This window comes from Artemia sp. Qi Xiang Cuo, chromosome 8 (assembly GCF_049724085.1).
Source record: "Artemia sp. Qi Xiang Cuo chromosome 8, ASM4972408v1, whole genome shotgun sequence".
Lineage (NCBI taxonomy): Eukaryota > Metazoa > Arthropoda > Branchiopoda > Anostraca > Artemiidae > Artemia > Artemia sp. Qi Xiang Cuo.
The window spans coordinates 48,426,080-48,453,261 of NC_142801.1; the positions used below are offsets into that span (position 1 = coordinate 48,426,080).

Here is a 27,182-nt window from a genome sequence, read left to right on the forward strand (position 1 = left end):
CCAAGCAATTATGATCCCAAAACCAGGAAAGGACAATTCAAAACTGGAAGACCAGCGGTTCATAACTTTGCTCCCAGTTTTAGCGGAAGTATATGAACGACTTGTTAAGTAAAGACTTAACTATGAAGTAGAAAAAAGGCGTGGCCTTAAAGATATACAATGGGGCTTCAGGAAAAATAGAAGTATCCTAGAAAATTTGCTTTTCTTTAAACAGGATGTTTTATATGCTCTCCAGAATAGACTTGTAATGATTACAGTTTTCCTCGACGTCAAGGGCGCGTTTGATAACATTGTATATAGACAAATATTGTCTGGAATAATTAAGGCTGGAATTATAGGTAGAAGGTCGCTGCTATGTAAAAATTATCTTGAAGACTGAGCAGTTACAGTGAAAGTAGGAAAAACAATGTCAACAGCCCTAGTAGGAGGAAGAAATGGAGTTCCCCAAGGGTCACCTTGGGACCTGATTTTTACAATATGGGAGAGTATAATATCCATATTGGAGAAGGAGATTCAAACGCGGGAATTTTCGCTGATGATAACACTTTGTGGGTTACGGCAAGGACATTGGAAGAGGGAATCAAAGCTATTTCAGAAGTATTAGTGCAAGTTGAAAACTGGACGACTGATATTGATCACAAATTTTCAACACATAAAATAAAAGCCATGGTAATAACTCGGAAGACAACGAAAGTTACCCCAATAATTAGATTTTATGGCCAGCAGATTGAGTTTGTGAGTGAAACAAAGTTCCTGGGTGTGAATATAGAAAAAAATTTGAATTGGAAACCACATATTGAAATGACCAAGGCTGCTTGCGTTAAAAGGCTGAATCTTATGAAGATGCTTACAACTGTTAGCTGGGGGCAAAAACCCAGTTTTATGATGGAGTTTTATATAAAATATATTAGGTCTAAGATAGAATATGCTTCCGTGATTTATTCCTCAGGCAGTGACACAACCCTAGCAAAGTTGAATTCCGTACAGAATGCAGCTATACGCATTGCCTTTGCAGCCAGAAAGACTACCCCTATTGTGTTTTTAATGTCAGAGTCAGGACTTGAAAGCCTGGAAACCAGGAGAAAGGTAAATGTCCTGAAATATATCAAAAAATTGTGGACAACAGATAATACAAACCCAGTTAGCTCAAGAATAGTTAAACCAGGAAAAATTGTTACATCAAATAAGTGTAAAAAGAGAAACCAAAAAAATATATTTGAAATGTCTTGTCGTATCAGTGAACAGTTCGGAGTGACACTAAAAATGACAGATATGTTAAAAGTTCCAGAAATTGCATTACCTGCTCCTTGGGAGACAATTAAGCTACAATGCAATCTTAAGTTTGAAACAAATGGATACCATGATTCCAGGATAAACTTTAAATTAATAATGGCTGAGAAATACAGGGGATTCCTTGATATATATACATACGGATCTAAGAAAAGTAACCCAATTTCTGCCGCCTTTGTCATTCCATTGATACAAGTGTCAAAGTCATTTAAACTGCATTCAGAGGCAACAATCTTCCAGGCTGAAGTAATAGCCATAAAGGAAGCAATTGTATTTGCTAAAGAAAATCTTAGCAACCAAAGAATCATTGTAGTGTTGTTTGATTCAAAAAATGCATTGGAGGCACTCGCCAATTTTGATCACAATGAGAAAAATTCAAGAGAAGTTGTATTGTGCTAAACGGAAATAGTATCATTTATGTCAACAGCTACCATAATTATGTCTTCAGTAGATACCAGCCCATGTTCAGATTGAGGGGAATGAGAGTGCCGACACAGGTGCTAAAATGGCATGCGAAACAATAAGTGTATTTACTAGTGGTTCAACTCCTAGATCTGCAATGCAATTAGATCAATTGATACAATCAGTAAGAATGTATGATTTTGAGGATAGCAGAAATCAATCCAGAAATTGGTTTGTTATCCGAAAAGTAGCAAGAAAGTTTGAGAGGCATGTGCACCAAGAATTAAGTAGGAAAGAGGGAAGATTTGCATTTTATCTTAGATCAGGCCCTGCAGGTACAAAATTATACAGTGCAAAGTTTTATGGAGAGTCAAGTAACTGGAAATTTTGTGACAGAGAAAAAAGTCTGGTACATCTTGTTATAGATTGTGATAAGTACATTCTCCAAAGACAGCATATCAGGGCCTTTTTTCATGAAAGAAGAAAACAGTTGAGTGTAAATTTGATTTTGGGAGGATTTGCAAATGATAGTGACAATATACAGATCCTAAAGCTGGTTGTACAGTTTATAAATGCAATTGGGAGAGATAGGACGATGTAATGGGAAGAATAATTATGATTAATTAATGTGACAGAGCAGATTATTGATGATTGACTAACTAAAGTGGGATCCAGATTTATTGAAAGAAGACCCAAGTGACCGAGCAGTCAAGAGGGATCTTTAATTCGTTCATCATCATCAATTCTTAACGTAGGTTACCTCCTCTAGAAAATGTATAGCATAAATAATTGCTTCTCAGATAATACCACAGTAGACAGAATATACCAGTAAGCTTATCGCAGATCATTTCTGGTCTTCGTTCTCGGTGCGAACAAAAAGCTCCTCCCACTTATTTCTGCATTAGCGGTAATGCGGGTTAGTATGTTTCCGTTTGTTTAAATGCACCTTGTTGTAAACAATCGGAAACAGACTAACATGAATTCCCGCTAATCTGACTTCGCCGATGTTTATATCTGCAAAAAAGTTCTCCGGAGCACTCGCACCCCGGTCCGGGTTTTTATAATGGGTGAGATAGATAATGATCATACTGGATAATTATATGAACTGTGGATAATACTTTCAGTGAAGGTTAGGCCTTTTTAGGATAGAAAATGATATACCAATTAAAAAACAGGCTAGAATTTATTTATGTAAGCTTGTAGCAGGTGACAAACTCTAAAGGAAACATACTAATAAAATTAGTTTCATTAGATTGCTCATCTAATGCTCATTCCAAATTTTATGTTTACTGTTTTTACAATTCACTCCGCTCTGGTGGTACCTGATATAGCCATGAATTATTCATTCCTCCAATGTCTTGCATCTCCTGATGTTTTTTTTTTTCTTCTTTGTCAATGGGTTTCTCATCCCCTCAGAGTATTCACCCTACCTGATTGCAAAGGAATTTAAGAACTGTCGGATATTGAATATCATCTAAAAACGATTTAAAATTAATTTTCATATCTAGGCTAGCCTAATTGGTTTCTAACTAATTTTGTTATTTTTGTCTCAATCTAAAACTGTAAAAAAGTTACTAGTACTGATTAAGAAAGCAGTAAACACACAATATATTGTATATAGAAGATGCTTAAGAAACTAGTCAAACCAGTTTCTTTCAATAGAGAATTGGATTGCAAACAATGGTTTGTCACTGCTTTTACAACATTTAAACTTTTGGGTAAATTTTTACCAAATCATATTATTGACTTACAAATAAAGTGAATATACCCCTTGATGCCTTTTTTTATGCTCTTTCCAAATATAATAATCATTTCTAAATATGGCCATAAACAGGATGTTTGTAGAGCTCAAGCTCATAAAATCCTAAGATATTCAGGAAATCATTCATCTGATATGTGCCATCTCAAAAACACTGATAGTACCTCAAGGCCCAAATCATATATATGTGCCAATTGCAAAGGCAATCATTCTTCTACATCGTTTGCTTGCCCTGTTACAAAATTATATAGGCAAAGTTTTATGGAGTCAAGTAACTGTGAGTTTTGTGACAAAGAAGAAAGTCTGGTACATCTTCTTATAGATTGTGATAAGTACACTCTCCAAAGACAGCATATCAAGGCCTTTTTTCATGAAAGAAGAAAACAGTTGAGTGTAAATTTGATTTTGGGAGGATTTGTAAATGGTAGTGACAATATACAAATCCTAAAGCTGGTTGTACAGTTTATAACTGCCATTGGGAGAGATAGGACGATGTGATGGGAAGAATAATTATGATTAATTAATGTGACAGAGCAGATTATTGATGATTGACTAACTAAAGTGGGATCCAGATTTATTGAAAGAAGACCCAAGTGACCGAACAGTCAAGAGGGGTCTTTAATTCCTTCATCATCATCATCATCAATTCTTAAGGTAGGTTACCTCCTCTAGAAAATGTAAAAAAGTTACTAGTACTGATTAAGAAAGCAGTAAACACATGATATATTGTATATAGAAGATGCTTAAGAAACTAGTCAAACCAGTTTCTTTAAATAGAGAATTGGATTACTAACAATGGTTTGTCACTGCATTTACAACATTTAAACATTTGGGTAAATTTTTACCAAATCATATTATTGACTTACAAATAAAGTGAATATACCATTTAATGCCTTTTTTTTATGCTCCTTCCAAATATAATAATCATTTCTAAATATGGTCATGAACAGGATGTTTGTAGAGCTCAAGCTCATACATGCCTAAGATATTCAGGAAATCATTCATCTGATATGTGCCATCTCAAAAACACTGATAGTACCTCAAGGCCCAAATCATATATATGTGCCAATTGCAAAGACAATCATTCTTCTACATCATTTGCTTGACCTGTTACAAAATTATACAGGGCAAATTTTTATGGAGAGTCAAGTAACTGTGAGTTTTGGGACAAAGAAGAAAGTATGGTACATCTTCTTATAGATTGTGATAAGTACACTCTCCAAAGACAGCATATCAAGGCCTTTTTTCATGAAAGAAGAAAACAGTTGAGTGTAAATTTGATTTTTGGAGGATTTGCAAATGGTAGTGACAATATACAAATCCTAAAGCTGGTTGTACAGTTTATAACTGCCATTGGGAGAGATAGGATGATGTGATGGGAAGAATAATTATGATTAATTAATGTGACAGAGCAGATTATTGATGATTGACTAACTAAAGTGGGATCCAGATTTATTGAAAGAAGCCCCAAGTGACCGAACAGTCAAGAGGGGTCTTTGATTCGTTCATCATCATCATCATCAATTCTTAAGGTAGGTTACCTCCTCTAGAAAATGTATAGCATAAATAATTGCTTCTCAGATAATACTTTCAGTGAAGGTTAGGCCTTTTTAGGATAGAAAATGACATACCAATTGAAAAACAGGCTAGAATTTATTTAAGTAAGCTTGTAGCAGGTGACAAACTCTAAAGGAAACATACTAATAAAATTAGATTCCTCATTTAATGCTCTTTCCAAATTTTATGTTTACTGTTTTGACAATTCACTCCGCTCTGGTTGACCTGATATAGCCATGAATTATTCATTCCTCCGTTGTCTTGCATCTCCTGATTTTTTTTTTTCTTTGTCAATGGGTTTCTCATCCCCTCAAAGTATTCACCCTACCTGATTGCAAAGGAATTTAAGAACTGTCAGATATTGAATATCATCTAAAAATGATTTAAAATTAATTTTCATATCTAGGCTAGCCTAATTGGTTTCTAACTAGTTTTGTTATTTTTGTCTCAATCTAAAACTGTAAAAAAGTTACTAGTACTGATTAAGAATGCAGTAAACACACAATATATTGTATATAGAAGATGCTTAAGAAACTAGTCAAACCAGTTTCTTTCAATGGAGAATTGGATTGCAAACAATGGTTTGTCACTGCATTTACAACATTTAAACTTTTGGGTAAATTTTTACCAAATCATATTATTGACTTACAAATAAAGTGAATATACCACTTGATGGCTTTTTTTATGCTCTTTCAAAATATAATAATCATTTCTAAATATGGTCATAAACAGGATGTTTATAGAGCTCAAGCTCATACATGCCTAAGATATTCAGGAAATCATTATACAGGCCGAAGTTTTATGGAGAGCCAAGTAACTGTGAGTTTTGTGACAAAGAAGAAAGTCTGGTACATCTTCTTATGGATTGTGATAAGTACACTCTCCAAAGACAGCATATCAAGGCCTTTTTCATGAAAGAAGAAAACAGTTGAGTGTAAATTTGAATTTGGGAGGATTTGCAAATGATACTGACAATATACAGATCCTAAAGCTGGTTGTACAGTTTATAACTGCCATTGGGAGAGATAGGATGATGTGATGGGAAGAATAATTATGATTAATTAATGTGACATAGCAGATTATTGATGATTGACTAACTAAAGTGGGACCCAGATTTATTGAAAGAAGACCCAAGTGACCGAACAGTCAAGAGGGGTCTTTAATTCGTTCATCATCATCTTCATCAATTCTTAACGTAGGTTACCTCCTCTAGAAAATGTGTAGCATAAATAATTGCTTCTCAGATAATACTTTCAGTGAAGGTTAGGCCTTTTTAGGATAGAAAATGACATACCAATTGAAAAACAGGCTAGAATTTATTTAAGTAAGCTTGTAGCAGGTGACAAACTCTAAAGGAAACATACTAATAAAATTAGATTCCTCATTTAATGCTCTTTCCAAATTTTATGTTTACTGTTTTGACAATTCACTCCGCTCTGGTGGTACCTGATATAGGCATGAATTATTCATTCCTCCATTGTCTTGCATCTCCTGATGTTTTTTTTTCTTTGTCAATGGGTTTCTAATCCCCTCAAAGTATTCACCCTACCTGATTGCAAAGGAATATAAGAACTGTCGGATATTGAATATCATCTAAAAATGATATAAAATTAATTTTCATATCTAGGCTAGCCTAATTGGTTTCTAACTAGTTTTGTTATTTTTGTCTCAATCTAAAACTGTAAAAAAGTTACTAGTACTGATTAAGAAAGCAGTAAACACACAATATATTGTATATAGAAGATGCTTAAGAAACTAGTCAAACCAGTTTCTTTCAATAGAGAATTGGATTGCAAACAATGGTTTGTCACTGCATTTACAACATTTAAACTTTTGGGTAAATTTTTACCAAATCATATTATTGACTTATAAATAAAGTGAATATACCACTTGATGGCTTTTTTTATGCTCTTTCAAAATATAATAATCATTTCTAAATATGGTCATAAACAGGATGTTTGTAGAGCTCAAGCTCATACATGCCTAAGATATTCAGGAAATCATTCATCTGATATGTGCCATCTCAAAAACACTGATAGTACCTCAAGGCCCAAATCATATATATGTGCCAATTGCAAAGGCAATCATTCTTCTACGTCATTTGCTTGACCTGTTACAAAATTATACAGGCCGAAGTTTTATGGAGATTCAAGTAACTGTGAGTTTTGTGACAGAGAAGAAAGTCTGGTACATCTTCTTATAGATTGTGATAAGTACACTCTCCAAAGACAGCATATCAAGGCCTTTTTTCATGAAAGAAGAAAACAGTTGAGTGGAAATTTGATTTTGGAAGGATTTGCAAATGATAGTGACAATATATAGATCCTAAAGCTGGTTGTACAGTTTATAACTGCCATTGGGAGAGATAGGATGATGTGATGGGAAGAATAATTATGATTAATTAATGTGACATAGCAGATTATTGATGATTGACTAACTAAAGTGGGACCCAGATTTATTGAAAGAAGACCGAAGTGACCGAACAGTCAAGAGGGGTCTTTAATTCGTTCATCATCATCATCATCTTCATCAATTCTTAACGTAGGTTACCTCCTCTAGAAAATGTGTAGCATAAATAATTGCTTCTCAGATAATACTTTCAGTGAAGGTTAGGCCTTTTTAGGATAGAAAATGACATACCAATTGAAAAACAGGCTAGAATTTATTTAAGTAAGCTTGTAGCAGGTGACAAACTCTAAAGGAAACATACTAATAAAATTAGATTCCTCATTTAATGCTCTTTCCAAATTTTATGTTTACTGTTTTGACAATTCACTCCGCTCTGGTGGTACCTGATATAGGCATGAATTATTCATTCCTCCATTGTCTTGCATCTCCTGATGTTTTTTTTCTTTGTCAATGGGTTTCTAATCCCCTCAAAGTATTCACCCTACCTGATTGCAAAGGAATATAAGAACTGTCGGATATTGAATATCATCTAAAAATGATATAAAATTAATTTTCATATCTAGGCTAGCCTAATTGGTTTCTAACTAGTTTTGTTATTTTTGTCTCAATCTAAAACTGTAAAAAAGTTACTAGTACTGATTAAGAAAGCAGTAAACACACAATATATTGTATATAGAAGATGCTTAAGAAACTAGTCAAACCAGTTTCTTTCAATAGAGAATTGGATTGCAAACAATGGTTTGTCACTGCATTTACAACATTTAGACTTTTGGGTAAATTTTTACCAAATCATATTATTGACTTACAAGTAAAGTGAATATACCACTTGATGCCTTTTTTTATGCTCTTTACAAATATAATAATACTTTTTGTAAGAAATGAATTCTACCCCACCCTTATATATACCAATTCAGGGTATATATTTCTACATTAGCAGGGGCTGGGGGTTAAGTTTAAACTTACCTCCCATTTACATCAGAAATAAAATTTGCCCCCACCCACCCCTAATGTGTAAATATATACCCTGAATTGGTATATATACGGGTGGGGGTAAAATTCATTTCTGACAAAAATGATTATTATATTTGGAAAGAACATAAAAAAAGGCATCAAGTGGTATATTCACTTTAGTTGTAAGTCAATAATATGATTTGGTAAATACTTACCAACTTTTGTTTTTTGGGAATTAGGGCATGGTTGCCCATATGGTGGGGGGGGGGGGCAGAGGGGGGTTCCAGCCCCCCTGGCTGGTTGATGCTGCCTTATGTTTTATATTTTTGTTTTGAGATTTCTATTATACAGCATTAAAAGTGCCAATTAGATCAGGTAAGCCCCACCCCTAAATTTTAGCTTATGGGCCCCCATGGTGTAGGGGGAAAAAAGGTACCTTGGTTAGGTTACATATTTAATACATGCTATGCTTTTCTGACAGTACACCTGTGCCTTATGGTCCCAGATGCAACCAGGGGCGTAAATCGCTAGGGGGCAGGGGGGAAGTTGCCCCCCCCCCCCCAGACCTCGTTTTGCCCCCCCCCAGATTTTTTTAGATTATACCCTTATTTATCCTTCATCCGAATAAAAAATACAAATTTTATCGAATACAAAATCTTATACGAAATGACGCGTAACCAGGAGCCTCGTGTTTTCTCTAGCATTGTCAAGTAAAGATAGTAACCCGGAACCTCATGTTTTCTCTAGCATTGTCAAGTAAAGATAGTATTGAATGAATTAATTTTTTGAGTTAAATAAGAGTTTGCGATGAGTCAGAGAAAAATAATCAATATTTTTAAACCTAGCCAACCGACTAAAAAAGCTAAGTTGGTGGATAGTGTAGCAGCAACCGAGGCAGCAACAGAAGCTGGCCGAAGTAAGGTGTGTAATTTTGCCATTTATGGTTTGACTAATATAAACTTATAGCCTTTGCTTCATGCAATAAATTCCATGCGAACTAAAGTTTAGCCTACAGAAGTAAGATCTTAATATCACGCTACAACTTTGGATTAATGTATAAATCGTAAATTTTATGGGGAAAATCATATAACCGAGCATATAACAAACAATTATAGATATAGAGGTGTCATTCAAGGAGGGGGGGGCAGGCTAGGACTTCAGAGATGACTACAGGGACTACAGCCTAATTTATCAGACATAATTTATGGCAAAGAGTTTTGGAAGAGCTTTAGAGAATGAAAGAGCATTAAATGCTTTCCTAAGGCCCAGCCACTTTTGCTAGGCGGCCGCTCACCGTTATTTATACCTCTTGTTATATTCTCACCCTAGAAACTGGGTATGGCGCAAAAAGGGAATGAAAAAGACCTAAAATACATTTTAATTGACAGTTTTATTATAAATAAAAATTGCTGCTTCGTGACAAAATTCTACTTTTTAAAGTTAAATCGGCTGTTATTAGGAGGCATTCGCTTCACGTCAGTGTGCTTCATCCAAAACAAAATTTATGACTTGCCCTCCTAGATTTTGGTGATAAGCTAGATAAGTACGAGAATTTTGTTGTATTGAGTTGCTAAGTTTCTTTTTCGGATTATGTTATCGTTTAATTTACGAAATTCTACTCGTAGTTAAACTGACAAAAAACGATATATATGTTTTAACCCTTTTAAATTTCAGTTGACTAGCTTAGACTATTTTACCAAATTCTAAAATCTGAGAATTTGAGTATTTGGAGGCGCTTAAACATGCAGAAGATGCTAGAGCGTATTAAATGATCAGTAAAAAGATATTTGTATGCTATCGTCAATTTTGGCGGAAATAAAGCTATTATTATAAATGAGAGAAAAAGCACCCTATTTAATAGACCACCCTGTTATTAATCATGAAATAACAAAAACGAAAACTATTAAGGGCAAAATGCCAATACGTAACACTAAACGGTAGCAGAAAAGCTAATTAGAAGCTAGGAGCAGAGGCGTCACTATCACTTTTGGGGGGGGGAGGAGCACGACAAAAGTTTTCAAACAAAACCAAAACTGTCCCAACGGAAAAAAGGTTTAGAGGGGCGAAAGTTTATGTAGAAATGGAAGCAAATGGCTTGAAAACAGTATTTTTTGCTGAGGAGCGTTGGAAATTCTAGAAATATTTACTAAGAAAGTCTATTATTCCTTATGTCTCCTAGACACATATTTAAGGGAACAACTCTTTCAGAGCTATCGGCCTCTGAATAAAGTTAAAATGTTTAAAAGCGAAAGCACTGGATTTTTTTTTGGGGTGGAAGTGTACGATAGCATCGGATACGATATTGAGAGGCAATCTTGACATCTCCCACCATAAAAGGGAGGCACCCAACCAGCCAAAGCTAGCCGAATACCCCAAAACAAACGGTCGCCGTTTTTCTGCTAAAGTCTATGAGAAAAAACCATGGGTAGAATGCTCTATTAAAGAAGACGTCATTTACTGCTTTTGCTGTTGGCACTTTTCCTTAACAAGAAATCATGGAAATACTTCTGATAATGTAGTGTTTGTCGACACAGGAATGAATAACTGGATAAAGCTATTCGAAAGGATTGAAAAACACGAGGCTTCAGAAGCTCATAACGAAGCAAATTCGCAGCTGGACCAAATATAAAGCAATTGAGTGTGGCACATCTAAGTCAATAGCTACAACTCTCCATTCAAATCAGAAGGAAGCCATAGCGGAAAATCGCATGCATTTAGTCACACTTGCGAAAGTGGCACGTTCCCTAGCCCGCAAAGGGCTCCCATTTTGAGGTCAAGATGAACACGACGACTCACACAATCGAGGTAACTTTATAGAAATACGAGAAATGATGACAGAGGGAAACCCAGATCTTCAGCAAAAACTAAAACTTCGGTATGGAAGCTATTTGAGTCCCGACTCACGACAGAGTCTTATAAGAATATTAGCTGACTCTTTCAAGAACAATCAAAATACTCTATTAAGAAATATTGGGCTATCTGTGCAGATAAAACGAAAGATTTGTCGAAGAAAGAACAGCTTAATTTAGTTATTTAGTTTATTGATAGCAATACTATCATCCGCGAGGAGACATGTGTACTTCCTTCGGAAGTACACATCTTGAACAATTAGATGCAGCATCCCTTGCTAATGCAATCAAGGATCTTGTTGAAAAGCACAGACTGGATTGGAGTACCTGTGTGGCTCAATGCTATGATGGTGCGAGCGTCATGAGCGGCGCATGTAATGGTGTTCAGGCTATTCTTAAAGGATTCGCACCACAAGCTAGGTATATTCATTGTCACGCCCATCGCCTAAATCTTGTGCTTGTGCAGTCAATAGCTTCTTGTCCGGAGGTTAGAAACTTCTTTTCTTGCATTCAGGCATTATATGTCTTTCTCAGCGGAAGTGCGCCACGTCACGAACTTTTCCTTCGAACCCAACTAGAACGCGGAGAAAAAAAGATTGAGCTCGAGCGGCTAGCCGACACTCGATGGTGCTATTGGTTTTGCTCAATTCAGAAGATCTGGACACGTTTAGGTGCTATTCTCGAAACATTAAGGGTTATTTAGGATGAAGCCAATTCAACAGAGGACCGTTCTGAAGCTTCTGGGTTGTTGGCAACAATTGATGCCAAATTCTTGCTCATTTTTGAAATAATGAGCAGTATCCTTGGTCCGATAGATATTGCATCCAGACAACTCCAGTCCAAGAGCCTCGTTCTTTCAGGCGTAAATTCTCTGCTTCAAGCAGTTCAACAACAGGGTCTAGAGCTCCGATCTGAAGAGCGTTGGTTTAAGATGGTCGAAGCAACGAAAAGCTTATGCAAGCAGTACTCAATCCAAATAGAAAAGCCAATACGCTCGGTTGCTATAAACAGGCGGCTTCTCGATTTTTACGTCGAAACCACTGTCGGTGCCAGAGCAAGAAATCGAACAGAAGAGGATCGTGACATTTTTCAAACTTATAGGTCGGACATTTTAAACTTCATAGTCAACCGAGTAACTTCGGAGCAGAGACAAAGGGTTGGTGAAAACTCCTCAGTAATCCAAGGCTTAGAAGCGTTTGAGCCAAGTTCACCGAAGTTCCTGGATGCACGTCTAATACAAGACTTTGTACGTGACTTTCCTACATTATTAGTAAACGAGTTGAAGTTTGAGTCGGAGATAGCCTTGGCAAAATCTTATTTACAAAGGATGAAACCAGAATCCCCATAAAAAGCTCTTGCCTACCTCTACATGAACAAAGACGCCTTTGCTGTCATATCGTAAGCTTTCGAAATTGCTTTGACGCTCCTCGTTTCAACTGCCTCTAACGAGAGATTTTTTCAACGCTTAAGAGGGCTAAGACATATCTCAGAACAACCATGACTGATGAGCGACTTAGCGATTTGTTAGTTATAGCAACCCAGCCAGAAAAAGCGAAAAAGATAGATTATAACATTGCCGTCGACAAGTTTGCTTCCCTGAAGCAACGACGTTTCCCATTAGAATAGTAGCTCTCTCTGGATACTTCATTCGTGATGCAAACAAATTTATGATTTATTTGCTTAATTGTGTTTATGTACTTGGATTTTTGTATATCTAATTGTGTTCTAAGCTTTGTTATCCAAAGAATTTTAAGTTGGCTACCGCCTAATTTGGCTTGATTTCCCCCTCCCTTGGATTTTTGCTAATTCAACCCACTTGAGGCTGCCTATTGAGACATGGAATTTGCCCCTCCCCAGGTTTTTTTTTTAATTTCCACCAGTGCGCTTCGCGCCAGAAAACCCTGTTCTAGGCCTTCACTCAATTCAATTCTTAACAAAACAAAATGACATTTCCTAATTATAAATTTTCTTTTTTGGCTTAGATCTTTCACAGCACAATATATGTTTTTAAGTGATTTTCTTCCCTAAAAAGGAGTCTAAGAGGTCCAATATAAGGGATAATACAGTTTTTAATAGTATTTCAAAAATATCCGCTACTTCGCCGCAGGAAATGCTCTTTCCAAGCCATCCACTAGCTCTGAATTAGAAACTTTCACCAATTCAAACTTTTTTTCTTTTTTTTTTAACAGAATATAATCAGCATAGTTTTGTACTTTCCTCACAAAGTAAAAGTGAAAATTTGCAAATTTTCTTCCGCGAGGTGGCAAAAATTTTTTAAGTTTGCCCCATCCAGAATTTTTCTGAATTTACGCCACTGGATGCAACCCCAATAACATCTTTCACCATTGATTGAACTGATATGTCATAGGTTCTTTGTTGGGTTTCTGCAGTCTTGACTTGGTGAAATTCAGTTTCAACTGAGCAAACAAAAATGTCTTGCCTTTTCTCTTTCTACAATTGGCCATGTCTTGATGCAACGTACTGCAAAAGACCTGATAACTTCAATATGTTATGCTTTACAAACCCCCACCCCCTAATGTGAAAATTTATAGCTAAAATCTGTTTCTAAACTATTATATTCTCATCCTATTTTGTTTTATTTCATTAGCATTAATGAAACTTCACTTATTGCTTGTTTACCACTTTCTTAACCAGTACCAAGTTACCTTTGATGCCCCATTAAGGGCTCAAAATAGAGTTGACCCCAGAAGGTATTAATTAATATAGCCTGTTAGAAAGGTATCAAGTGGCGTATTCACTTTCTTCCTAGCTAAATATAGCTATATTAAAAAGGAAAATATTCCCAAAGTTCTTGCTATCATAGGAAGTAGCTGTGTTAGGTGAATAAAACTTTCAGGAATAAATCCAGGTCTGAAATACACCTCTGGAAGATGTTATAAGAAAAATATTTAATGGCTGGTTACTTCTGAAGGAAACATGAGCATAGCTCCAGCATTTTTATTAGGGAGGGGGGCAACTACCCTTCCCAAATGATGCCACTGGAAGGAAGTACACCCAAAAAATTTAAATAGTACCATTAGATTCCTTATTTTATGTTCTTTCTAAATATATAAAACATGTACAAAGATTTACTAACAAATTTAATATAATGACTTACATGTAAATATTATAAGTCTCTGATAGTACAGTGGTCACTATCCTTGTCTGTCATGTGGAAGACGGGTTCAATTCCCCATCAGACAAATTTTTTAATATATTGAATTTAAAGTAGTATCTCTTAAATTTAAGATTTAAAAAATAAACTTAGTTTCCCTACCTCCTAGCTAAATATAATAACTTAAACATAAATTAATATAGGCAAGAGATCATTCTTTATTATAAATCTTTGAAAAGACTGCAGTATGAAAAAACATCAAAAATGTAGTTTTTAATTGAAAAATTTATTCTCTCTTAGAAATAATTTAATTTAGTTACAAAAGATTTTTAATCTATTTAATTTCCTTTAAAATGAGCCATTGAACAACTCTGTACAATGTTTCAGTGCCAAGCTATCTGTGAAAAAGAAGAAAGAAAAAAATAAAAAAATATGCCATTTAGGCAGAATGTTGTAGTAGCTGCCACTTTTCTTGATTTCCAAGCCAATATATTTCCCTTGTTTTTCAAGCCAAGGGACAGAAAGTTTCCTATACAGGGGTTTCAGACAAGGCGGTTCTAATGGTGTACTTTTTGTTTTGATCTGACTCCTTTTTTAGGAGCTATGGGTTTTTATATTTCTTAACATTGGACATGATCGTCTCTTACTAGGTTGCTAGCTACCGCTGCAACCCGGATAGTTACAAAAGATTTTTAACCCAATTAATTTACTTTAAAATGAGCCATTGAACAACTCTCTACGATGTGCCAGTGCCAAGCTATCTGTGGAAAAGAAAAAAAAAGAAAGAAAAAAATATGCCGTTTAGGCAGAATGTTGTAGTAGTCACCACTTTTCTTGATTTTCAAGCCAATATATTTCCCTTGTTATTCAAGCCAAATAACAGAAAGTTTATTATACAGGGGTTTCGGACAAGGCGGTTCTAATGGTGTACTTTTCTGTTTTGATCTGACTTTTTTTTAGGAGTTATGGGTTATTGTATTTCTTAACATTGGACATGATCGTCTCTTACTAGGTTGCTAGCTACCGCTGCAACCCGGATAGTTACAAAAGATTTTTAACCCAATTAATTTCCTTTAAATTTCCTTTAATTAATTTCCAATTAATTTCCATTGAACAACTCTCTACGATGTGCCAGTGCCAAGCTATCTGTGGAAAAGAAAAAAAAAGAAAGAAAAAAATATGCCGTTTAGGCAGAATGTTGTAGTAGTCACCACTTTTCTTGATTTTCAAGCCAATATATTTCCCTTGTTATTCAAGCCAAATAACAGAAAGTTTATTATACAGGGGTTTCGGACAAGGTGGTTCTAATGGTGTACTTTTCTGTTTTGATCTGACTTTTTTTTAGGAGTTATGGGTTATTGTATTTCTTAACATTGGACATGATCGTCTCTTACTAGGTTGCTAGCTACTGCTGCAACCCGGATCAAATGACAGAAAATTTTCTATATATGTGTTTTGGACAAGGCAGTTCTAATTATATAATTTTTGTCTGACTTTTTTTTAGGAGTTATGAGTTTTTAAATTTCTTAACATTGGACGTGATCGACTCTTACTAGGTTGCTATAATTCTTTAATGTAACAACCCGGATTCCAGTTACTATGGGCTATAGTTTGTCCTTTAGTGTATTTTATGTTTCTTAACATTGGACGTGATCGTCTCTTACTTGGTTGCTAGCTACCGCTGCAACCCGGATCCTAATGATCGTCTTTTAATATAAATCTAGTAAATTTATCATTTACTATAGGCAACAATTTGTTCTTTAATATAAACTACTGCTGCAACCTGGATTCACATATATAGTTATGAGAGGCAGCACAGCCAAGTGGTCCAAGGCGCTGGTGTTAGCCACCAGTCCCTTCGGAGGCATGGGTTCAAATCTTACCGCTGGTATACGATTATGATTTATGTACAAAAATCAAATATCTTTGAAAAGACTGCAGTATGAAAATAAATCAAAAATGCAGTTTCTTGTGGAAAAATTTATTCTCTTTTAGAAATAATTTATTCTAGTTACAAAAGATTTTCAACCCAATTAATTTCCTTTAAAATGAGCCATTGAACAATTATCTACGATGTTCCAGTGCCAAGCTATCTGTGGGGAAAAACAAATATGCTGTTTAGGCAGAACGTTGTAGTAGCTGCCACTTTTCTTGATTTTCAAGACAATATATTTCCCTTGCTGTTCAAGCCAAATAACAGAAAGTTTACTATACAGGGGTTTTGGACAAGGCGGTTCTAATGGTGTACTTTGTTTTTTGATCTGACTTTTTTTTTTTGGAGTTATGGGTTTTTATATTTCTTAACATTGGACGTGATCGTCTCTTACTAGGTTGCTAGCTACCGCTGCAACCCGGAAAACTCAAACAATCAAGTAGCTAACTAAGTTTAATGTATGGAATGGTTTGTTATTTCAGTGACCGTCTTTTAATGTATTATGATTTATATGTACAAAAATCAAATATCTTTGAAAAGACTCCAGTATGAAAAGACGTAAAAAATGCAGTTTTTGGTGGAAAAATTTATTCTCTCTTAGAAATAATTTATTTTAGTTACTAAAGATTTTAAACCAAATTAATTTCCTTTAAAATGAGCTATTGAACAACTCTCTACGATGTTCCAGCGCCAAGCTATCTGTGGAAAAGAAAGAAAGAAAAAAAAGAAAAAAATATGCCGTTTAGGCAGAATGTTGTAGTAGCTGCCACTTTTCTTGATTTTCAAGCCAATATATTTCCCTTGCTGTTCAAGCCAATGGACAAAAAGTTTTCTACACAGGGGTTTCGGACAAGACGGTTCTAGTGGTGTACTTTTTTTTTGATCTGACTCCTTTTTTAGGAACTATGGGTTTTTATATTTCTTAACATTGGACGTGATCGTCTCTTACTAGGTTGCTAGCTACCGCTGCAAACCAGATCATGGTCCCTTTTCTGACAGTACACCTGTGCCTTATGGTCCCAGATGCAGCCCGAATAACACATTTCACCATTGATTGAACTGATAGGTCATAGGTTCTTTGTTGGGTTTCTGCAGTCTTGACTTGGTGAAATTCAGTTTCAACTGACTAAATAAAATGAAATATAGACAAGATGTTATTTGAAATTATTTTATAAATTGGAAAACAATGCTGAAACTTGTGGAAAAGTGATAATTTGATTAATAGAAACATTCTGCATGTTATAAGGTAAAATGTTTGTTGTTTTTGTGTCTTCCTCATATGGCTATATTTGAGATCATCAGAGGTGGAGAGGGTTGGTGTGCATTGCCAGGAAAGTGACCATGATATTTGGAAATAACATTAAATATAGTGTCTAATGGTATTACTTTTATTTGTTTAGTGTGTTTCCTTTTGAAGTATCCTACCACTAAGTATTCACCGATTTTTAGTTTTTTGAAAGTACAATTATTTTTTAGCATGACTTTTAACCCTATCAATGTTCTTTTTTCCTAAATTTAATAAATATATTTTCAAGTCTTTAAAACCTTACAAGTCAGGATTAAGAAAAGGTTAGAGGTTCAAAATGCTTTCTCTGCACCTCATTTGAGCAGTAGGTCTATTTCTCAATGTTTGACTTATATTGCACAAAAATTATAAAAGGTCAATATCCTTAAGAGAGGGAAAAAACAGAGGTAGGTACCTGAAAGACCTCCCAATGGGATCATTGAGGTTTTGGATTCATTTTGAGAACTGCATTCACCTTCCTCAACTACCCTCCAAGATAGACAAAAGGCTTTCTTGTAGAATTTTACCAGAATGATTTTAAAATGTAGATAATAATAGAGCAAAACATGATAATCTGACAAATACAAACATGCTACTAATACTACAACTATGAACAACTCACCACAGCACCAAGCTGACTGAGGCCAACACAGCTACACACACTCCTCCATCCCAATCTATTCAAAACCTACCTTTTCGGGCCCTCCCAGGAAGTTCCAATTTTCCTTTATCTTTTTTTTAAATCTTTAAATCTTTCTTTATGACATCCTCCCACGCCAACCACAGATGACCTGCTTTCCAGTTAGCCCAAGACAGTTGACCAAAAAGGAGAATTTTCAGCAATCTGATATCTGTAGAATATGCCCTAGCCATCTCAACCTTTCTCTCATAGCCCTAGAAAGCAGGATTGAACCACACTTTTCATACAACCTACTGTTTGAAATACAGTCTGTCACCTGGGTACCCAGAACAATCCGTAGGCAATTTCTCTGAAAAATATCTAGAAAATCTTCATATGCTTTTCAGAGTGCCCATGCTTCAGAACCATATTTGACCAATGTCACCACTGTAGCTTCAAATATTATAAATTACTTCAATAATTATAATTTACTTCAAATAACTATAAATTACAAATTTCATTGATGTAGTATTTTCTTTTACTTTTGTATATATCCTAGGCAGAGGTGTCACTAGCCAAAATGTTTGGGAAGGGTTCAATGGATCTTAGCAACTGGTTAATAATTTTTGCTGACTGAGATGGATCTTTTTTCATTGATTTTCTGTCATATGTTTTCATCAGACCATCTCTCCTATATCTGGAACCATCCAGACAGTAGGGGTAAGTTACATCATCAGAAAAGTAACTATGATATTTAGAAAGAGAATAAAATAAGGAATTTAATGGTACTGTACTACTCTTATTTATTACCATGTTTCCTTTTAAAGCAGTCATGCACTAGGAGTTTACCTTTGTTTGCAGTACATAATAAGTTTCCAATTTTCACAGGAATTAGACCGTTGATTATGTCCTGTTCTCTTTGTAGGCCTAGGTATTTTTATGTCAGAGCTTACTATATTCCTGATCACTGCAGCTTGAGCCTTTTCTCTTTTCATCTGTGTAAGGGTTTCTCACTTCACTCTTCAATTTGACTATTACTACTCAGGCTACATTATGGTCTCCACTCCCCTTGTACCCTTGAAGGGTTTAAATGTCTATTTCTAGTGACAGATGGAGCTCAATGCCAGGCCTATTTCCTGCTTCCCCTTATGGACAAAGTACTCTGATTAGTTTATCTGCTCTCCTAATTGAGCGAGTATGTTGAATTTATAGGCCTTTTTTGCAAGTCAGAAAGCAGAGCCAGCTTAGCTTTCTATTGCTGATTTATATTATTTACAACTGATAGAAAGCTGCCAGAATGTTATTTGTGAAGAAACAAGAATTGGCTAGTCTTGGAAAGTAAGTGCAGCCTGCTCATGGAAGTGTTTCTTGCTAATGATTGTTGGTGTTAAATTCAAATTACTGTCCTTGTAACTGTAATAAACTTCCAATTTTTACTTTTTTCTTTGGGCATTTATCAATTACTTCAACAACTGAGTAGTATGAAAACATGGCAACATAATGACAGGGATGAACTATTAACACTAGTTTGTTCATAGAAATTGATTATGACAATGGAAGCATGGTAAATTTTAAAAAACTTGTTTTTTCGCTTATATTTGTGGCTAGCAGTATAATTTTCACTAGTAAGCCTGATAAGCCAGCTTTGCTTTCCATTGGCCTTTTGCAACTAGTACTTTTTTGTTGCTAAGAATCAGCTTGTCATGAGAAAAGGTCTATCTGTTACATATTGTTTTATCAAAATTTGTCAAAATAAATATCAGTTTTTGTTTTCAATTTTGTTTTAATTGGTATTTCTTTTTATGAAAGTAGAACTGTCAAACCTTTTCTTAATCAACACTTAGGAGAAAGGTGTGCTAAATATACTTTATTAGCCTATCTAAATTTAGTGTTTCAATCCTGAGCTGAATTTTATATCCAATGATTTTGGGAGTGCTTAAGTTTAATCTAAAAGGTAATGATAATACACAAATTCAGTTTTAGCTAATTATGCTAAACTGTTGAGTCTGCAGAAAATAATTAATCAACTATTTGACTTGCACCTAGCAATGTTTTAGCCTATTTTGCCAAAAGCTCTTGAGCTGGCTCTGACAGTATAGCCCACAATGATTCTTACAATTAAGTATTGGACACTCTGGTATTTGGACTTCCAATAGGCAGCTAAATCAGCCCCATACTCAACCAGTGATCTTAAAGTGTCATTTAACTGACCAGGCTGCACTACTTGATTTCAGTCCTAACATTCCAGAAATCCATTTGAAATGCATCATTTGTAGTCAAAAGTCAAAGGATAAAAATTATTAATATTTACCTGCTTACTGCATTTACTAGATTCTAATTAGTGTTGTAAAATTGCCATAAAATAAAAACTTGGTACGTATAATTGGTAAAATAAGGTACCTTCTTGGAAATACAGGGTAAGATTGTTGTTTTGGAGTTGCCTTGTAGCTGCAAGACCAGTTGAGCATTTCTTTTTAAGCATCACTTTCAGCTTTTAATGAAATTAATTAAAAGAACTCTCCTATCAATACGTTTTTTAAAGAAAAGAAAAAGTAATTTCAAATGTTAGATCAGCAGATACAAATACCTGTTAAAATTCAATCTCTAAACGACCAGAAATTACTATTAAATAATATATTAAATCTAAAACAAACATAAATAAAATAAACAATCTTAGGAAAAAACATACAACAAGTTATAATATAAATGAATAAATAGATCTTAAAGCGAGTAATGCTTTGATCGAATATGAAAATCAAGCTTAAAACAAAAAAAATATTTTTCTATTGAAGTATAAATGAAACTTAAAACAAACAGAAATTAAGTAAACAATCAATGCAAGCAAACATACAATAGATATTAATGTAAATGAATAAATAAATCTTAAAACGAGTGAAACTTAAATTGAACATGCAAATCAAGCATGAAACGAACAAAAATCACTGCATACAAAAGTTTGGGTATCGCCTCCTTCTCTCACTGTAAAAGTCTAAAACCTACTGCGTCATTGGCGCTTTACTGAAGACCAATTTTATTACAAATATTTTCTTTTGTACTTAATATTGAAAATAAACATTAAAATTATATTAAATTTTGAACTAATGAGCTTTCAGCAATTAATATCATTATACATCAAATATTCAGTCTAATTTACTAGTTCTTTCTAAAGTTTTTTAAGACAAATATGACTTCACTACAAACAAACATTTGGGCACTGCCTCCTTCCATAACTATAAATAAAACCCAAAAGTCTATTGCGTCACTGGCGACTAACTGAAAACGAATTATATTACAAATAAAAATTGGTAAAATAAGGTAAATTTGGTAAAATAAGGTACACCCTAGGAAATGCAGGCTAAGATTGGTGTTTTAGAGTTGTCTTGCAGCTGTAAGACTTGTTGAGCATTTCTTTTTAAGCATCACTTTCAGCTTTTAATGAAATATTATGATGATTCTGATTTTCCTAAGTTTATAAAAGGTAATACCCCTTCATATAGTTTCATCAGTTTGATTTATAGCCTAGTTTATCCCTTTGGTAATCTTGTGCCTAGGGTAGTACCTCAGCACTTGAACACTGCCTAATTTTGGACATCCATTTTGTAAATAAAAAAATGAATTAAATCTACTGTTTTTGTGGGAGTAAAATTTTATTAGTCATTTTTTTTTTACAATTAAACCTAAGAATTGATACCCTAACAGACTTGTATATTTATGTGGCTTATTCAGCCACATTCCTCATATTATATATATATATGTTATTTTTCATTTATGTATAAAAGTACCAAATACAATTAAAAGAGAGGTTTGTAACACTTTGATGACTTAACTAAGCACTGAAGTACTGGATCATAAGAGCAGAACATTCAGTCACTTTCAAAGTCATTAAGACTGTCTTTGATCAGATTTGCTTGCAAATCTAGTTCCTCTCCTTCAGACTTAGATTTTGATTCAGGTGACTGCCTGTTCTGAAACCCCAACCCCTAACCGAAAGTCCTGGATACGACACTTAGGATTATATATCAATGTCTACCTCCACCCTCCCATTGTCTCTTCCTTAGAGCTAATTCTGTATTTATCTGAAGATTCTTTCAAAACAACTGCTGAAAGACAAGGGCCGTTAAACTAGAATAAGAATTTATTTTAGACACTGTAGTTAGTAACAACTCATTTGGTTGCAATATGTTGAAAAGCAAGATAGGTCTTAGAAAAGGGCACTGGAACTTTTAAGTTCCAACTTACTGAGCCCCCACCAAAGCTTATTCGACCACCCCTTCCACGTGAAGTGCCTCTGGGAAAAAATAAATGAACAAATATTAATACATTGAACCCTTATGGGTTCTATAGGTAATGCAATACGATTGCCCCTGACTTAAACAGGAGAGTAGAAATTTCAATTTGCCTTCTAATGAAAATCCGGAATTATCCAAGGCAAAATAGGGGGATTTTCCATGGGGAAGGGGGAATATTCCGTGGGGGTATTTTCCAGGGGGGTAAATACCGACCCCCAGTGTAAAGACGGCAAAGATATAAGTTTTCTCAGAGATATGAAATTTAAAATAAAAATGAGGATATTGATTCGGCTTCGACTTTCTCAATTATTGGAAATCCAGATCATGTAGTTCTTTTTGATGAGGCAGGCTTTAATATTTGAAGCAAATGGCTTCCCCTATTCTTTTAGGAAGGTAATTGAAATCCAAAAATAGAGACATTGCTTTAAATAGAGATACTCCTATAAACCCAATTTATAATTATTTAAAATTAAAAGAGTCAAATAACATTTTTCTTCAGTTAAAATTAAGATCATCTGACCACACTTTTAATGAACATTAGGTCAGTAGACAAGCTAAGTCAATCACTAGGCGGAGAATTCGTGCTCAATCTAGCCGGTGAATAGTCTCATTTATTCGGGCTTGGTTTTTTGGTTTGTTTGATTCAGTCTTTCTTCTGCTCAATTAGAGTTAATTCAAAGGGTTACTTTTCCTTTTTTTGAACACTGAAGACAGCTGGGCAGAAGTCCCAGACGAAATATCTGCCTCTATTATTTTCACTTCATTTTTGTCCGCTGGCTGACATTACTCTCATTTTTCTCGGCTGTTTAATGTTATTACTTTTTTCTTGTTTGTCATATGTCAATCCTGTTTCTAGTCCTTTTTGTCTATAACATTTCGCAGAACAATTGTAATTTTATTTCAGCTAATATTTCACCATTTAAAAATTAAAATTACCTGTACTATAACAGATTTTACCATTCTGATAACAAGAGAGCCAAGTCAGACAAACCACCTTTTAAACCGAGGAACTCAGCTATACACAAAACAAAATCATATTCAATCCTTTTTCTGCCAGCCTCTTCGCACTTTTGTGCTCTGAAAATTGCAAGGCGTCGTAAAATATGTAAGATACCGGTAAAATACGTAAAATAGCGGTAAAATACGTAAAATACGTAAATTAAGTAAAATAGGTAAAATACTAATTTTATGGGGGTCCGTAAAAATACGGTAAAATACTTAAAATGCCCAATTTTACCAGTTACAACACTAATTCTAGTACTTTTTAATAATCCACAAGATAAACTTTATTGTAAGGAGTGGGGACTAAAGGGCACCCAATCCTTCTGATGGCATATTAAGGGGGGCTCTCTCTTAGCTTGGATGTCGTTTTCAAGAATAGATACAATACATAGAAACAATAAGGTCAGTTGAATGCAAGAAATGTTTTTTAGAGTATGTCTGCAGTAGCTCCACTTCCCTACATTCACCTATCGTAGAAAATGTTTGGATATCATTTCAACCCACAAAATTACGAGTATGTTAAAAACATCAATCCCGGTCTTGTAGCTTCTTCCCTATCTAAGTACCACTTAACTAGGAGAAATTTCTAGAAGCTTGTGAAGCAACACTGTACCACAAGAGAAAGAAGTCATTTCTACTGCTAGCAAATAAATGATCTATGAAAACAAATCTCAGAGAAATTACCATTGGCTGTATTGACTAGTATCTTAAAGTCTAAAGTTAATGCAAACAGGGTGCATTGAGAGATGCACAAGTAGGAGACAGCTGAATCAAACAGTTCATGGTAACAAACTTTCAGCAAAGAGCAACTCGGCCCAATAGTAATCAAAATCCAACAAACGGAAGTTTGATAATAGTAGACACATCAAAAAACTTTCGGGTCCTGGAAAATTGGGAGAGGGTTCATTTGAACAGATATAAAAAATTCGAGTGCCCTTTTTAAATGACCAAGTACCCAGAGAGCAATTAGCCCCCCTATCACGCCCCTTTTTTCGCCCAAAGACATCTGATCAAAATTTTCAGATAGACATTTGGTTCAGCATAAATAAGATAATATTTATTGCAAAAAGCCTGTGGGCCATAGCAACACATAATACAGTCTACAAACAAAGATCAGGAACAAAATAAAACTTTAGATAATAAAAATCAAAAAAGAAAAAAGAACAACAAAACGACAAAAAAAGAAACACACCAAGGTTCAACATTTTAACCAACAAATATACATATGCTGATATTTATTCCTTTAAATCTTAATTAATTTTTGATTTCTTAAACTTATAAAAGTGAAAACATTTAAAAGAATTTTTTCCAGTAAAGTACATATCAAATTTTAGGTTTCAGAAAGCATAAGGTTTAGAACCCTACTCAGATTAATTTCTGCTCGTTTTGAGTTTGACTTATTTTAATTTCTGTTTATTTTGGGTTTAATTTATTTATTAATACTGATTTGTGGTAGTTGTATGCTTGGTAGATTATTTGATTCTATTTTTGTTCATTTTTGGTTTAATGGAGTTCTTTACTTTTTTTTTGAAAAAGTTATTTTGTGCAAAAAGCTTTTTAATTCATTTATTTTCGTTTTATATAGTCTTTTTCAGGAAGAAAGACTGAGCCTCTTATAAAATTAAACAACCATCCTTTCCATAAAAACCATTTAAACTCCCAGTGCATGACTTACAACCCTTACCCCTAATCTCTGGGGCTCGTTTCAACCCCAGAAATCGTTTTATATGATATTTATACTATTTTGGATATAATGGCTATCTCAAAATTTTTATTAGACACATTTCGGGACAATATGACGTGTGTGTAGGGGGGAGAGGGTAGCTGCCCTATGATCACTTTGACTCTTAAAAAGGGCACTAGAGCGTCTGATTACCAATCCAATGAGCCCCCTTTGAAGTTTATATGACCACACTCTATAAAACCCTATATGTCCCCAGGGGAAAAACTTACAACCCTTGCCCTAAGGGCTGGGGGGATTTGCCATCCTCAAAGACATAATTTCCAGACATTTCTGATAGGCTTAACAAAATGGCTATATCTAAATTTTGATTGGAATTGGAAAATTTTGATTGATTTGATTGGAAAATTTTGATTCGATTGGACACTTTCGACCAATAAAAAAGGCACTAGTCCTCTCAATTTCCAATCAAATGAGCCCTTTTTGAAGGTTCTACGTCAAAAATTTCTATAAAAACGTTAAATTCTCCAAAGGTATAACTAACGACCCTTGTCATGAGGGCTATGGGGGGAGGGTTTTCATCCTCAAAGACATAATTTCCAGAAGTTTCAACTACGATGAACAAAATGACTATCTCAAAATTTTGATTGGATCTGTGTGGGGAAATGGTGACCGTGAAAGGGGGGTTAGTTGCCCTCTAATCATTTTCGACTATTAAAAAGGGCAGTAGCCCTTTCAATTTGCAATCAAATGAGCCCTTTTTGAAGTTTCTACGACAACACTTTCTATGAAAAACATATATGCTCCCAGGGCGTAACTTACAAACCTTGCCCTGAGGGGTGTGGGGGGGGCGGTGTCATCCTCAAAGTCCCAATTTCCAGACCTTTCAACTACGTTGAACAAAATGAATATCTCAAAATTTTGATTGTATGTCTTTGGGGAAATGGTGGGCGTGAGAAGGGGGTTAGTTGCCCTCCAATGACTGTCGACTATTAAAAAGGGCATTAGCCATTTCAATTTCCAATCGAATAAGCCCTTTTTGAAATTTCTACGACAACGTGCTTTATAAAACCTTATATGCCCCCACGAAAAAACTTCCAACCCTTGCACCGGGGGATGTGGAGGAGGGGGGTGGTTTTCATCCTTAAAGACCTAATTTCGGATGTGTTTGGGGAAATGGTGGGCGTGGAAGGGGTGTTAGTTGCCTTCTAATGACTTTCGACAATTAAAAAGGACACTAACCATTTCAATTTCCAATCGAATGAGCTTATTTTGAAGTTTGTACCACAACGCTTTCAATGAAAACCTAATGTGTCCCCAGGGCATAACATATAACCCTTGTCCTGAGGGCTGTGGGGGGGGGGGGGGTTTCATCCTCAAAGACCTAATTTTCAGAACTTTCTACTACATTGAATAAATTGTCTATCTCAAAATTTTGATTGGATATGTTTGGGGAAATGTTCGGCGCGGAAGGGGGGTGAGTTGCCCTCAAATCACTTTCGAATATTAGAAAAGGCATTAGCCCTTTCAATATCCAATCAAAAGAGCCCATGTTGAAGTTTCTACGACAACGCCTTCTATAAAAAATCTTATATGCCCCCAGGGCATACCTTACAACCCTTGCCCTGAGGGTCGCGTTGGAGTTTCCTCCTCAAAAACATAATTTCTATCTGGAAATCAACTACGCTGAACAAAATGGATATCTCAAAATTTTGATTGGATGTGTTTGGGGAAATAGTGGGCGTAGAAGGGGTGTTAGTGGCCTTCCAATCACTTTCGACTATTAAAAAGGGCACAAGCTACTCCAAATTCCAATTGAATGAGCCCTTTTCGAAGTTTTTACGACAACTCCTTCGGTACGAAGTGCCCTGGTCTAAAGATAAAAAAATAATAATTATAATAATACGTTGTGCCAGCATCGTTCTTTACTATGATATCATGCTTTCTTCTTTTTATTTTCGCTTTTCTACATATTTCGTTTAACCAGCTTCAAAAAAAGAGTTGACATAAATATACTCAGGATTATTACCGAAATTAGTCG

The 27,182-nt window shown here is 35.0% G+C and overlaps 2 protein-coding genes across 6 annotated transcripts in view; both read left to right on the top strand.

The window, feature by feature from the left end:
* Window positions 1-477: 477 nt before the first annotated feature.
* On the top strand, window positions 478-1,689 carry LOC148949501 (uncharacterized). Its single transcript, XM_089092711.1, has one exon. The coding sequence runs from the start codon at window positions 478-480 to the stop codon at window positions 1,687-1,689; it is 1,212 nt and encodes a 403-aa protein (XP_088948837.1).
* Window positions 1,690-2,738: 1,049 nt separating this feature from the next.
* The window catches only part of Mthfs (methenyltetrahydrofolate synthetase), a 42,991-nt gene continuing 18,547 nt past the window's right edge, over window positions 2,739-27,182 (top strand). The window contains exon 1 of one of the 5 annotated variants that reach the window (XM_089092994.1): window positions 2,739-2,821. The gene's annotated coding sequence lies outside the window, so the exon portion shown is untranslated. Of the gene's footprint in view, window positions 2,822-4,416; window positions 4,984-17,383; window positions 17,512-17,815; window positions 17,835-18,843; window positions 18,890-27,182 lie in introns of those variants that run through there. The other 4 variants (XM_089092995.1, XM_089092996.1, XM_089092998.1 and 1 more) reach the window with 4 other exon arrangements.

Excerpts from the sequence above, each read along its gene's own strand:
- LOC148949501 (XM_089092711.1), top strand. The coding sequence starts at position 478 with ATGGGAGAGTATAATATCCATATTGGAGAAGGAGATTCAAACGCGGGA.